The sequence below is a fragment of the Stegostoma tigrinum genome, chromosome 8, assembly GCF_030684315.1.
Source record: "Stegostoma tigrinum isolate sSteTig4 chromosome 8, sSteTig4.hap1, whole genome shotgun sequence".
Taxonomy (NCBI): Eukaryota; Metazoa; Chordata; class Chondrichthyes; order Orectolobiformes; family Stegostomatidae; genus Stegostoma; species Stegostoma tigrinum.
This window is the reverse complement of record NC_081361.1, coordinates 34,880,928-34,896,801: the sequence shown is the minus strand read 5'-3', so window position 1 is coordinate 34,896,801 and position 15,874 is coordinate 34,880,928. Positions and strand designations below refer to the sequence as shown.

Below are 15,874 nucleotides of genomic sequence, written 5' to 3'. Positions count from 1 at the left end.
GAAAGGAAATAATGCATTGAAACACTATACATCATGTAAAATAACAAGTGTTGCCAATTTTAGTTGAAAGTATTCTTTAGCATTTCATTCACATGACCTCCCCCTTCCAATGGTTCCACTTCCATTTCTCATCCAAAAAAATCCATACTCAGTGCAATCATGTTACCCCTTGGAAGACCTTGAATGTCAAAGCATTTTTACAGCTAACAAAATAGAGTTCAAAGATTCTTCTAAATGTCCTCATGATTTTTCTCCTGGACTGTCTGGCAGTTAAAATTAGAATCCTGTAAACATAACAAGATTCCTGAAAACCTAGATTAAAAATATTTTTGTGCATATAATTTATGTTATTTATAATATGGAAACTCTCAAATTTCACTTAATACTGTTTGGTTAAGCCAGTGAATTATGGTAATACAGGCTCAAATAAAAACGGAACAGCCAGTCTTTTTTTGTGTACAGTTTGACTTTAGAGAAGCACCCAAGTTATCTAACTACATCTTGTAACAAGGTTACAGTGTACATTTCTACTTCAATTTCCATGTACTTTTTAAATGAAATTGGTTGCAAATCGCAAATGCTTCCAATGCTTTTCTTCCTGCCTTTTAATCTAATTTGATTCAATACTAATATGTGAAAACAATAAAAAAGGCTGCTGCCTTCCTGTATATTTTTAAATCTTTCAATTTTCAAGAGTCATTGGAAAAAAAGGAAATGGAAAACAAGTAAGAAAACAGTCAAAATATCACAGTATACAACTGTTCATTTTTTTCAACTCGGCGGTACTTCTCAAGCATCAAATTTGGATTTTACTCAATAAACTACAGGCAAGAAACATCTCTGGTGAAGTACACAAAAGGAAAAATATCATTTTTCACTTTTTAAAAAAAATTGAGATAGGCAGTACTACAAACAAAATACTTGTTCCCCTGTTTTAAGCTTGCTTCCAGCATTTTGTGCTTAAGATTACCAGTGAAGCAAAATCCATTGACAAAATCACGTATTCCTTCATCTAACACCAGGAGTCCTGCAGCAGAACAGTTTATTCAAGACAGGAAAGACACTAATACAGTAATGATCACGTGGGAGTCTCCTGTACACTGACGTTTTCTTCTGCTTTGGGAGGACAGAGTCAGTTAAAAGCATATCCTGTTATTTAATGCAAAAGGAGTAAGCTTAACAGACCAAACCTACGCAGCATCAATCCCGCTCACAGTCATGACTTAGCTGCCTAGCAACCCAAAGGAGTGGAAGTAGTTTCCCTAATATGTCGTACATAACCGAAGAATCAGTCCATGCACATAGCAGTTGCCTTCTATTGCTGATGTCTATAAACACTGATCGACGAAAAATACAGCTGGCGATTGCAGGACTGCATCATTTAACTAAAGAGCTAACAAACTGTTCTCCAATGTGGCTACTACGGTAAGCAGCGGTCTTCAAAGTGAAAAAAAAATTCTTTACCGAGGCAATTCTCTATAGCGGACAGGCAGATGGGCAGACAAAAGTAAAAATTAAGCGTAGGATGAATTAATCCAGACATGCGCATGTTCAGCAGCAGCCTCTTGCTGGTATGATGGCTTGCCAAAAACATGTTTTCAGCTGGCGTTTGCACCTCTACCCATAAGGGGCCCGACGAAGGAAGGTATGTTAAAGCTTACTTGTACTATTCTTATGCTTTAGAGTTGCCTTGAGAACAAGAGACCCATTGTTCGTCTACAGGAGCACCTGCATTTCAGCATGAAGCAAACCGGAACAGATTAAATTCACTCTTTATTATAGACTACAGTACAAAGAAAATGGATGACAACAGCTTCAAAAAGCAAGACTTTTTTTTATTTAAAGTGATGTTTGCGAATAATCATAGTTGTCCATTTAACAGCAATTTCCAGTATTCGAGCAGCTTGAAAGCTCAGTTCAATGGCTTTACTCTGTGGCACATGCTGTGAGCACTGAGCCATCAAAACAGAAAGACGGAACAAAGATATGTCAAATTATGTCTGTTAAGCAGAAAAAAATTACTGGTTTACCATTTTATTGTTTCAACTGTATAGTTACAGGTGTTTTATTCTAGACACTGCATCATTTATTATTTTAAAAGGGCAGGCCATTTTAAGCTGTCAAAGCTAACAACAATTGGCAAACATCAAAGCCAATAAAATTATTTGTTTACAACAAACCCATTACAAACCCATTCTAAACTGCAGAAAAACTAAGTCTAAAACCTTATATTTGACTGTATCATCTGACTGTACGGAGTCGGACATCTATTTTGGAATACATAAATAGTTCATATTTCTGAATGTATTTCTTTTGATAGCAAGAAAAGAAAGAAACAACAAATGTTTATCAGCCGATCCATTTTAAAAATGTCAGACTTGCAAACGGTTGAATCTTATTTGAGATATGTAGTGCTGCAGTCACTGCTTGGCTCAGACATCAATCAGCAGACTGCAATGAATCATTAAACGTTTTAAATATAAAAACAGTTGCTGTGCCGCCAGCGTTGCTTTTTAATAACATCATGATACAACTGAACATGCCTCTAAGTAAAAGCGTAATGACATTTAATAACTAACTCCTGAGTTTTACTGACTTAATGTGGATCCATGGCTGATCATATTTGGAAAGAGTTGAATTCGGATGAAACCATACATAATCATTTTATAGTAACATTAGGATGAAATATTTTCAAAATTTAACTGCAACTTTGTAGGTCTTTTCTGAAACTAAGCTAAAACACCATAAATAAATGTTAACAGTATAGTTAGTGAAATCGAGCTCATGTACGCTCAGCACTACCACCTAGTGACAAGCAGTGCAATAGGTTTTCAGTATATAAAAGTACTAAGTAGAAATTGATAACCTACCGCAAAACCTGTCCAATTATTTGAATCCAAAATATTTCAGAAAAACGCGATAGCTGCTTATGTTGCTGCATTTTCTATACCATATACGTGGAGAAATAAACTGTTCAGTTATGACCCTGAAGCCAAATATCACTTAAATGAGGATTGTAATCAACATATATTAACCAGGAATCTCAAAGCATTGGTAAAGAACTCGCAAAATTGTTTTTTAAGTAAATGTCAATACGCATGCATCATTCTCTTGAAAAAATGTGCAATCTCCTGTATATTCAAGAAAGCAATAATCACAAATCTGATCAACAAATTGCCATGATGACGTTCAACAGCAATTGATTTAACGTATTGGAAAAATGAGGCTATTGAAATCGAAAACTTTTGGAACTGAGACATGAAAGTAATTCTAAATTCTACTTCCATCTGTTCAAGCTCCAATTTAAATTAAAATTGAACATTCAAAAGAAACAATGTAAATAAACAGTATCCTGTTGTAGTATGGAGATTCCCACTCAAATATATGAGAGTTCAACAATTTACTTGATTTGTCCTCTTGTGTTCTGTTCACAGAATCAGAATGTGCTTCCCTTAACTTTGAGGACTCTTAAGGGATTTCAACATCATAAAGTAAAGCTTTTAAAATCCAAAGTCATTTCTTTCACCTACTCATCCCAAAATGCTTTATGCCTCATTTTATTAACAAGAGTTATATACATTTCAAATTGTACCAGTCATTTTACCAATAATTTACTTGCATTCCTTGACTTAAAATGTTTAAATAACCTATCATTTCACAGTAAAATGTACAAGAAAAATATGAAGTGTAAATATATTGTCAAAAGTAAGAAAACAAATTGTTAATTAATTTTACTAAAATTTTAAGAGCAGCTGGAAGTTATGAAAATGAAATTTTGTAAGCTATGAGTCCTGTCAACAGAGAAAATATAAAATTTAGAAAGATCATCTTGCAGAAAAACTTAGATTTTTTGGCTACAGTACTATCAACTGACACATCGTCAATCACATTTATTGCAGTACATGTCCAATAGCGAACTACTCAATAAAAATGCTCTTGTCTCACTATCTTCATACCATTCAATATACTGTATATAGATTTTCTTTGCTGTAAGTGCATTTTTCTCTCCCTCTGCTGCCCCTTATGTTGTTTTCTTCCCAATTAGCTGTTCACACTTATTATTAAAATTACATAAATGTTTAACGTTCTGTTTTTGCAAATATATATGTGGATATCTGTCTTTTAATACCACAGTGAAATCAAACACTTTGTGAAACAAACAATAAGCTCTTGGCCAATGGCATCAAAACTATTTGATTACGTTCATATCGTGTAGTGCAATCCCAGGCAAACCACTCAATGCCTTACGGCAAACGTTACAACTGTTCAATAATTCACTAACAACTGCAGCATTAAAGTCAAAGAAGGCCAATGCTACTTCCAATAAATAGTTTATCTCAGACTCTTTAAATTATAAAGTATTATTTCAACAACTGGTGCCAGAAGATGTCAACAGAATTAAAGGGATCTTATTCACTGAAGTGATTTCCTTTGATAAACAATAATTACAATTCACTTGATGTGGAGATGCCAGTGTTGGACTAGGGTGGACAATGTCAAAAATCACACAACACCAGGTTATCGTCCAACAAGTTTTTGAAAATGCAAACTTTCATATCTCAACTCCTTCCTCAGTTTTCAAGTTAGACCATAACCTGGCATCGTGATTTTTTTACCTTACCTTTCACTTGATTACACAATCGTAACACCATTTCTAGTAAACCAGTTATTTCAGTTAACTGAAGAAAAGTCTATCAGTACTGGCAATACACTGACACCTGCTTTTGCAGAAGCTGCACTTGTCAAATGTAATCTTTTAAAATGACACAAATATGGTTGCTACCTCCTTCCCACTTACACCACACAACCCCCACGCTCCCACAAATACACACAGGCATACACAAGCCATTTTGAATTGGTTTCTACCAAATCAGTAAGAAACCAATTAAGTTGTTTCAGCATTTTAATTGGTCTTTCTCAAACTCTGAGCCACATATTTCTCTCCTTGCATGAATGTCCACATGGGATGTTATGTTTGAAATATCAGTTTATCTTTTTCCCCATGTAAGTATGACGCATAGGTTTGGCCTAACACACAAAGCTCCCCGTGTTATCCCAAACAGAAAATGCACAAAACAGCAAAGCTGTTTAAAGCAACCTAAAATACTGCTACCAGATAGTAGAGGTTTCCAACTGGTCAATAGATACTGCAGTGATGTGAGACCATTGTCTGTGCACAGAGGAAAATGGAGTGCTTTGCCTGCCTCACATATCTATAGATGAGGGACCTATGAAGTCCAAGTCAAAGTAAAAAAAATCCATATCCAACCATATGATACTGAGTGGTCCACGACTACTCAAGAGTCTTTGAATCCACATTTACTGTTAAAAAGGTCAAGTCAATCTCTCAAATATTTCCCAGTGTGACATGTTCCACCTGAATATGCTCTGAATACAGCACCAGTTAAACAAACCGATGCTAGGTCACCTGCTTTCCTGCCACTTTACTTAATGTTATATTCATTCACAGCATGACCTACATAAAGGCAACATAACAGGAATAATCCACCAATTTGACATTTTCTCTAATTATATCACTGTATTTGAAATAACAGAAGATTAAAGTCATTAATCTATGCAACATTTTCTTTTGCAAATAGATATTTCAGATTACCTCAATTTTTAGCTTAGATCTGGAATTGCATGGAGCCAGTCTTCAACTATCGACTTTTAAAATTATGTGTGTTTCATTATTCAATACTGATGGTACAGCAACCATTTATTCATTGACAAGAGATTGCTACGAGGTTTGTTATCAGATGGCAAATGTCACTGCTTGCCACTGCCACCTGAAATGCATCATTAAAAAGTTTAAAATATCAGTAAGTGATTTTTTTCAAATGCAAAGTTTTGTTTTAAACGTATTCTGATTGCGGATTAAAGAAAATTTGAGCACTTCTTCATCCTGCACTATATTGAAAGTTAAAGCAAATTGAACTTAAACCACAGGGATCCAGGAATTTCCATGAGATTTCTACTACTCTCAAACCGAAATATTACAATTTCAAGGTACAAAGCCATCAGGCAGCAAACTGACAGACTTCAACCAGTAGAAGATAGTCCACTGAAATTTATATTTGAAAATATTTTGATGAATAGAAACTAGGAACTAGAAACTAACAGGCAATCAAAACAACAGTTCAATCTATATTAAAGTTATACAGATACAGTGTTTTCTTTGCACTATATTCCCATACCTGTACCTACTCTCCACTCATATTTGACTAAACATTATAGCCTATATTGGTTTCCTTTTTAAGCTAAAATAGAAAATAATATTTATTAATGATCGAATACTTACTTTTCTCTCCATACTAACTTCCATAAATGATATTAGAACCAAATATTTCCAAAAAAACTGCATATAAATTAATTCTAAGGACTAAAATATATTTTCAATGGAGATTAGTTGGTTTTAGAATAAATCTTGAGCACTCACTAACCTCCACTTGATTGGCAACAACTTTTTAGCAGAAATTAACTGATCATCGGAGTGATATTTCCAGTTAAACATGTACTGTTCATGTACTCATTATTAATGTTTCCCAACAACAGTCAAAACAGTGTGTTATCTCGAACAGGGCATTAAAAAAAACTTACACTCAAACGTTAAGTGTCAATTCAGCTTTAAATGTATTACACAGAATACATCTGTATTCAAGAGCAAAGTAAGATTCAATTTAATTGCTCTGAACCAAAATCTTTATGAATAATATCTCTTAACGAAGTTTCACAACATCATGAAGAATAGCTTATATTTGTACCTCAATTTTAATCATTCATTTCTTGGTCAATGGAAAATTATCTGGAGACAAAGGGAGAGGAGGGAAGAGGAAGAGAGATGGGGAATATAAATTATTCTTGCTTGTCCTAGCTACATGAAGCTATGTACAGTGAAATGATGAACGAGACTGTCTTGATTAATAAGAGCCGAGAATGTGTCTAAAATGCATTGCGTCAACACAATTATAACATATATGGAGATTGAACTGCTAAACTGCATAAACTAGGAGAAAGGTCAGGTGCTTTGCAAATAATTAATATTTTCATGAATAAACTTTTTTTAAAAAAGTTCAATAATATTGCTATGACAGTTGAAATTGTTTCTTGATGTGTTCAATATTACCAAATGTACTACACTGTGATAGAGATGCTAGCCTTTATCGGCTATTGAAAGAAACATAAATTCTGGAGATATTAGATAATTACTTATGTGCTCCTGTGAGTACAAGGGAATGCTTCAATTTTTCGTATATATGAAATGAGGTCTATCCATGTTTCATTTCATCAGTAACAGTATTGGAACTAGTTTTGTAATAGATTGGAAGAGCAACAAATGTTTAAAACTAGTACTAACACCAATCTAAAACACAATTAAACTACTTTTTTTAAACTTCAGAGTTCTAAATACATTTAAAAGTAATCAAATATTCTGCTATGAAGTATGACAGCTGACAGGTGCTTCTTCTGCCTGTATGTTAAATACAGTGCAGGATGACAGAAGCACTGTACTAGCATGAAGAAAATTATTTTGCAAGTTAACCCTTCATTTGATCATATTCAAGACTTAAGAGTAAAAAAACCTCTCACCAATGAGCTAATTTCGAAATGGGAACAACAAGATATTCTAATAGGTATGCATTTAAAAAGATCACAAGTAACAATCAGGACATAGAAAGGAAACAGATTTGATAAACCTTCAAAATGGAATGGTACTGTAACAATGCAATATTTCACTAAATAATCCACAACAATATATGAAATCTTCTGAGGCAAAATGTATCTTTATTAATTTACAACATATGAAATTGAAACTCTTAAACCCCGAACAGCATAGGTGCGTGCAATAAAATGTGTTTGAAGTTCTGAAATCAAGAGCTCAAAACAAGAGATACTGGAACAGAAACTTTTATGTTTAAAATATATACAAACATGAATAATTTCTAGTGTCAATAATCGTAACTGAATAACATGTAAAACTTTTAACAATTCTATGTAACGTATAATGACTGAAATATATTGCAGTTTCCTTCTGCAGAATATCAAGAACAAAGACTTCAGAAGCTTGGGTATTAAAGACGATCAAGGTTCATTTTAATAAATACGTTGCTTCAATGGAACTTCCAAAATCAACAAGTACCCGTGTGTAAAAATGGAATACTTACTTACTGATTGCACTTGGATGAGGCAATAAAAGGATTTTCAAAGAAGTCTGCAATAGCCAAATACTACCCAGCCCCACTTAACTGCTGAAGAAACAGATATACATATATATTTTATAAGATCAAGCTCCTCAGAGCAGTTTAATAAGGGACACAGTCGTAAAGGAAGCTATAAAACATAGCCAATGTGAGCACAAAACAAAACTTTAGGCATTGCACACAGCCCTGCTGCAACATGCTTCAGTTGAGAAGACGGTACTGCTGCCTAATGAAGATGACCTGGAATGTTAAACGGTCACTGTTTCGTACTCCTATTATTGCACTGATTTGCCTTGTGTTTTTATTTGCAATGTTTCTGTTCATTAATCAGCACGATTGGGTAACGAGTAAAACTTGGTCAAGAGAAACTGGTTATTCTGTTTCTCATACCGTGAGAGGATTCAGGTCACCGAAAAGTACAACTAACCAGAGTACAACGAAAAGTATTTGGAAAGAGGCTGCACAGATATACAAGATTCATACAGTGAATTCTAGCACTGCACTTTCTCCTCCAGATGTAACTGGATTAGGAGACGCACTAAATGCTAATGGAAGCATACACAGCGAAAAAAAGACAGGATATATACCACATCACCAGTATAACTATATCATTAATGAACCAAACAAATGTGAAAAACAAAACCCATTCTTAATTGTGTTGATTGCAGCTGAACCTGGCCAAATCGAAGCTCGACATGCTATTCGGCAAACTTGGGGAAATGAAAGCATTGCCCCCGGATTACGTATGGTACATCTTTTTCTACTAGGTTCGAGGAAGGCTGGTGGGAACTTTCAGAGGACTTTATTGGAAGAAAGCAGACAGTATCACGATATTATTCAACAAGATTTTTTAGATACATATTATAATCTGACTATTAAAACTCTGATGGGAATGAACTGGGTAGCCACATATTGCCCGCATGCCTGGTATGTTATGAAGACTGACAGCGATATGTTTGTCAATACAGAGTACTTAATAAACAAATTGTTAAAGCCTGCACATCCTCCACGTCACAACTATTTCACCGGATATCTAATGCGTGGATATTCCCCAAATCGCAACAAGGACAGCAAATGGTACATGCCTCCAGAGCTCTACCCAAGCGAGCGCTATCCCGTCTTCTGTTCAGGCACTGGTTATGTTTTTTCTGGGGACTTAGCTGAGAAGATTTTTAAAGTCTCTTTGAGTATTCGGCGTTTGCACTTAGAGGATGTCTATGTTGGAATCTGTCTTGCAAAACTGAGAATTGACCCAGTACCACCACCCAATGAATTTCTCTTCAATCACTGGAGAGTTTCTTATTCCAGCTGTAAATATAGCCATCTAATTACCTCTCATCAGTTTGAGCCCAACGAATTAATCAAATATTGGAACCACCTGCAGCAAAACAAGCACAATGCGTGTGCTAGCATGGCAAAAGAGAAAGGTTATAGAGGACATGGCAAGTACCGTACAAAGAAAGTGCACTGACGATCATTCTGAAACCAAGATACCCAATCTTAACTGTATTGTAAATTAAGTACTCAAGCATGTATAAAGACCATCTACAATGCCAATGCAACATTCCAACGCTTACAAAATCATTATCAGGATTTGCAATTTTCAATCCCTTCTTTAAAAGTCAACCTCTCAGAAAAAGTTGTAAGAATACTACGGGCAGTAAATGTTGTGAAGTTTATCTGCTTTTGGACTCCTTAGTTGATTGAGTGTCTATGTATACCAAAATTAAGTTTATTTTACGCAATTCAAAGCAATGAACCTCAGCAAACTATTCTTACTGTTTAACTGTGACAACAGTAGTTAATCTTGAAATAGAACGTGGTTCCAAATTTTGTGGTTAGCTGTACAAATTAATCTGTGTCAGGTTTATTCAAACTTGTTGATAGGAGCTTTTTAAGGAATATCATTTGAGAACAATAAAGTCGAATGATTTTATAAAATGTTCAGTGATACAGCACTTTCTACAACTTAGTTACACAAAATAAATTCTGACATTACACTCTTGCAGTTACAAGATCAGCTGTTCAATCAATAGTCAAATTTTAACAAGTCAGAATAATGCTTTTGAAAGGCTGATTGTGAATGGAACAGAATAAACTTTCTGAACATCAAGACCAACTCTTTAAATACATAAGGAGATACATTCACACTTGAATGGATCAGCAAAATAGCTTGGCTTTATTAATGTAACTTTTATCTCATCTAAAAGGTTAGTACACCAACTTATTTCAAGGGAAGTATTACTTTCCTAGCTTATAGACTTCAACTTGAATGTTCTCCCACATAACCATTTATACTAATGATCATAGACTTTATTTCACTTTATTTCTGACTTTGTGGTACATCTTGCTTATGGTAAGAAATGGAAAATTTGCAATTTAAAACATATTTAATCAAAACATATCTAAGTTTCTTCAACCTTTTGTCTACATTATCGCTCCCTCTTCAGTTAGGCCACAATTTTGTAAAGGTGTCAATAAAGTATTATTCCTGAAATTGTTAAATAATTTGCGTGTAATTTAATAGACAGAAAGACAGTAGAGTTTAAAAAAAAATCTGTTTTTCCTTTCAATGTTCCTATCTTGATGCCAACCATGGTACTTTGTTTCTTTTTGTACATTGAGAATTTTGTTGTGCAATATTGCTTCCTGCTGTAAATTTATCAAGATAAATAAACAGCTCCAAAAAAGTAGACAGGATAAATTTAAAGCTTGGAAACCAACTAGTAAATTACTACTGAAAATTTGTGTTTTACAACAGTATTAAAGTAGTGCTGAATGCAACTGAAATATTTTGTGTCATAAACTGAAAAGTGTCATGCACATCTGTGGATAACCATAATTAGGTGTTGTGTGGCTGATTTTCATATTCTTTGAATATATTCAACACTTATTCATCAAGAAGAATCAAGTGAAGGCATTCTGTGGTACATTGTAAATGTTACCAATTTGTTTTATTGAGTTTTGGAATGTTTAAATGTTTATTTCTATTACTTGAATGAGGATTTTAAGAGTATCCTAAATGTAATGCATCTTTAAATAAATCCAACACAAGCAGTGGTATGCACATTTGAAGTGCCTTGCAAATTCTTTGTTAAAAGTGCTAAATCAATGCAAGTCCACACTCAGCTGAATTACATAATTGGTAAACGAGGAAAATGCAAATTTGAACATATGGAAGACAAAAATAACTAATCATCCAGTTTCGAAAACTAACCTTGGCCACAATTCAGCGGAAGAAAGAAAACCTGATTAATAAAATGATCAAGTTTGTTTTACTTATAGTTTTTTTCCCAGTGGCTAATTAAATGTCATGGCATAAAGTTATGCAGACTGTGAATTACTAGTCTGTGCCAAATTAGTAAATTTCAGTGATGAGTAAAAATGATATGGTTAAAAATATTAGGTGACTTCAACTTCCCAATAGAAGGTACAAAGTATGAAAGGTTTAGAGGAGGCAGAATTTTTGAAATGTGTACAGATGAGCTTTTTAAGCACATTGAAAGTTCTACAATAAGGGATGGTGGCTAGATCTAATTTTTCGGAAGAAAGCTGGGTGAATGGTAGAAGTAACAGTTGGGGGAAGAATTTCACTTATCAGAACAAGGAATCTAAGATTTAAGGTAGTTACTCATTAAGGCACTCATTGGACTTTTGGAGAATTAGAGGAGTCCTGATTGAAACATTTAAGATTCTCAGCACGCCTGACAGAGTAGATGTGGAGAGATTGTTTGCCCTTGTACCTAGAGTCTCAGACCAGAGGGCATAATCTCAGAGTAAGGAGTCGCCCATTTAGGACATGAGAAGGATTTTTCTTTCTCAGAGGGTGGTGAATCTGCGGAATTGTTTTACTGCAGAGGGCTGTTGACGCTGGGTATATTCAAGGCTGAAATAGTCAGATTTTTAATCAATAAGGAGATTAAGAATTATGGTGAAAAGGTAGGAAAGTGGAGTTGATGACTGTCAGAATGGTGGGCTCGATAGGCCAAATAGCCTGTTTCTGTTCCTATGTCTTATGGTTATGGAAAAAGAGAGTTGAACTGGAAACAAATGTTTTGAATTGGGGCCAGGTTGGGAAGAGGCAGATTTTGATACAAGACAGAATTTGGCCATTTGGACCACTGTGAGCACTTACTTGTAGGGAAATCTACATCAGACCAGTGACAGGAAATGATGACAGTACAGAGCTAACATGTCGCTACAAAGGTGAGGGGTTGGGGCCAGAAGACAAACAAGCACAGGGAATCTTGAAGGTCAAAAAAATGTGTAGGATTAGATAAGGCAAAAAAAGAAACTTATGGTAGATGGAGAACTGAAAATAGTGGCAACCCTAGCAAAAGACAGAAGGTACAGACAGTCACCTAAAAAATAAAATCAGATGAGTGAAGAGGGGGCAAGAAAAAAATACTAGCAAGTAAAATAACAGATATTCCAAAGGCATTTTAAAAGTGTGTCAGATGCAAGAGGACAATCAAGGAAACAAAAGGCTTGGTAGGGACCAAAGTGGCAATCTACCAAGAATAACAATGCAGGTATAGATATTGAGGGTGACTGTGACAAACTTGAATAAACTAGTTTTGAAGAGGTACAGATTTTAGTAGCCTTGAAATTAGATGCATCCAAGGCTGCTGTGGGAGACAAGAGGCCTTGGCGTTAATTTTCAGGTCCTCTCAACACAGGAAAGATGCCAGCTAAGTGTTAGAAAACACTAATGTTGTACCATTATGCAAAAATAGTGGTAGGGATAAAGCAGGGAGCAATCGCCAATGAGTCTATCATCACTGGTAGGGAAACTTTTGGGGTTAAGTTCGAGGGTCCAAATCTATCTTCACTTCAAGAGAGACAGATTCAGCAAAAAGAATCACCAGGGCTTTTTCAGGGAATAAGACCACAAGATCCGAAGACACTGGAGCAGAATTAGGGAATTCAGCCTGTTGAGTCTACTCCACCATTTAATCATGGCTGACATCCTTCTCAACCACATTCTTTTATCTTTTCCCCATTACCCTCGATCCCTTAACCAATCAACAAACTACTTAACTCTGTCTTGAATACACTCGATGACTTGGCCTCCACAGCAATGAAGTCCACAGATTAACAACCCCCTGGCTGAAGAAATTCCTCCTTATATCAGTTCTAAAGGGTCGCCTATGCCCCTTCATTCTGAGGCAGTGCTCTGGGTCCAAGTCTGTTTTCTAGTGGAAAGACCTTCTCCATTCTATCAAGGCTTCTCAGAGTTTCAATCAGATCAGGTCTATCTGGTCCAGGTTATTTATCCAACTTAAGACCCTTTGTCCTTCTAAATTCAACTGAATAATTGTGGTCCCAACACTGACCCTTGTGGAACCCCACCAGCTACCATCTGAAAAAAAGACCCCTTTATCTCCACTCTCTGCCTTCTGCCAGTCAGCCAAGTTTCTATCTACGTCAGTACCTTGCCCCTAACCTCATGGGGCTTTATCTTATTTAGCAGCGCACTGTATGGAAACTCGTCAAAGGCCTATTGGAAATACAAATAGATAATATCCACTGGCTCTCCATTGTCTCATTTGCTTATTACCTCCTCAAAAAATTCTAACAGATTTATGAGGCATGACCTCCCCTTGACAATGACATGTTTACACTGCCCTATTTTAATGTTCATTTCCAAGTATTCATTAATCTCCTCTATAATAATGGACTCTGAAATCTTACCAATAATATGTCAGGCTAACCAAACTATAGTTCCCAGTCTTCCGCCTCCCTCCTTTCTTAAATAAAGGTTTTATATTAGCCATTTTTCAGTCTTCTGGGATATTCTATAACTCCAGTAATTCCTGAAAGATCACCACCAATGCTTCTATAATCACCTCTACTACAGTCTTCAGAACCCTGGGTGTAGTCTATCTGGTGCAGGTCATTTATCCACCTTCAGACCTTTTGTCTTCCCCTGAATCTTCTCCTTAGTGATGGCCATGACATTTAGCTCTGCCATCGACTCTCAAAGTTCCAGTATGCTGCTGGTGTCTTCTGTCATGAAGATTAACGCAAGAGACCAATTCAGTTCCTCCACCACTTCTTTGCTCCTCATTATTACTACTAGTCTCATTTCTCAGTTATCCAAAGTTTGCTTTTGCCTCTCTAACCTTTCAATATGTTAAAAAAACTTGAAATCTTCTTTCATATTACTAGTTGGCTCAGTCTCATTTTACATCTTACACCCTCCTCAGCTTTTTAGATATCCTCTGTTGGTTTTTTAAGGTTTCCCAATTTTCTGACTTGACACTCATCTTCACCACACTGGATGCAGTTTCTTTTGCTTTTATGTTGCCCCCACCTTCCCTTGCAGCCATGGTTGCCCCTTCCTCCCCTTAGTATGGTCCTTCTTGGGATATTGTGTCTAACAAATTTGATCAAATTTTTCAAGGGGCTGAGAGTAATTCAGTTAATGTAGTCTACATGGAGTAAGATCAAGAAGGTAAGAGCCCTTGGGATCATTTGGTAAATTTCATAAATTGGATCCAAAATGGGCTTAATGACAGGAGTCAGACTGTGTTAGTTCAAGGTAGCTTTTGTGATGGAAGCCTTTATCCAGTGGCATGCTGCTATGTTTGCTGCTCGGGCACCAGCCGGTTACAGTATGCATTAATGAGTTAGATATAAATATTGGAGTTTTGTTTCAGTAAGCTTGAAGATTACATGAAAATTGTTGGTATGCAAGACGGAAAATTTTAGAATACAGGAGATAAAAACACAGGCTGGTCAAATGGGCAGCACAGTGTCAGATGGAGTTTAATCTTGAAAAGTGTGAAATGCTGCATTTTGGTAGCATGAATAAGGCAAGGGAGTACATTTTGAATGGTAGGGCTCTGAGTAGAGTTAAGGATAAGCAGAACGTTGTTGTGCATGCACACAGATTTTCATAGGCAACGGAACAGTTATACAGAGTCATTAAGGTGGCATATAGGTTACTTGCCCTTATCAGTTAAGATACTGAATACAACAGTGAGGGAGTTACAATGAAGCTGTATAGTTTGTTGGTTCATTAGCTGAAGTATTATGTGCAGATCTGGCCAGCAGACTATAGGAAGGATGTTATTGCAATGGAGAGGATGCAGCAGGGATGTACCAAAACACTGCCCAGGCTAGAGTGTTTCAACTGTGAAAAGACTGCACAGGCTAAGGTTGTTTTTGTTGAAACAGAGAATGCTGAGGGGTGAACCTGACTGAGGGGTATATCTAAGGCCAACAGGAATAAACTTAGTAGGGGTATCAATTACCGGGCCTTAGATGTAACTGAGGGGACAGAAGGTTTACAGGGGATTTACAGTGTTTGTTTTCACCAAGAGGGTGATGACTATCTGGAACTCAGAGGTGGGAACCATTACAATTTTATAAAAATATTTGTATGAACACTCGAAATATCAAGGTTACAAGCCAAACGCTTGAAACGGGATTACGATCGATAGGTGTTTGATGCTCTGAGGTGTAACATTCTATGAGTCTACATCAATGGTTTTCCCAATTGTCTTCAGCGCCACTGATATAGAAACAGAGGTTTTTAAATTTTACTTATGGAGGATCCCTGCAATCTCTTCCCTTACTCATTCTTTGAGACAAAAAAGACTGGCGTGATTGGAGAAAACTTTTTCACAATACAGAAAACAATACAGGCCATGTGCTAGAATGTAGTA

General features: G+C 35.9%; 2 protein-coding genes across 6 annotated transcripts in view; one reads left to right on the top strand and one right to left on the bottom strand.

The window, feature by feature from the left end:
- cdc73 (cell division cycle 73, Paf1/RNA polymerase II complex component, homolog (S. cerevisiae)) overlaps positions 1 to 15,874 on the bottom strand; it is a 308,312-nt gene that overhangs the window by 190,632 nt on the left and 101,806 nt on the right. The window lies entirely within an intron of this gene.
- Positions 978 to 11,261, top strand: LOC125456112 (beta-1,3-galactosyltransferase 2-like). Of its 5 annotated transcripts, none has more exons than XR_007248393.2 (2): positions 978 to 1,425; positions 1,684 to 4,525. XR_007248393.2 is itself a non-coding variant. In XM_059647786.1 (2 exons), the coding sequence occupies exon 2, from the start codon at positions 8,398 to 8,400 to the stop codon at positions 9,670 to 9,672; it is 1,275 nt and encodes a 424-aa protein (XP_059503769.1). In that variant the 5' UTR covers positions 1,077 to 1,425; positions 8,039 to 8,397; the 3' UTR covers positions 9,673 to 11,261. The 5 variants fall into 5 exon arrangements, 4 of the variants coding, with proteins under 4 accessions (XP_059503769.1, XP_048394808.1, XP_059503768.1 ...); XM_059647786.1 differs by lacking the exon at positions 1,684 to 4,525 and adding an exon at positions 8,039 to 11,261 and having other exon boundaries at positions 1,077 to 1,425; XM_048538851.2 differs by lacking the exon at positions 1,684 to 4,525 and adding an exon at positions 8,026 to 11,261 and having other exon boundaries at positions 1,077 to 1,425.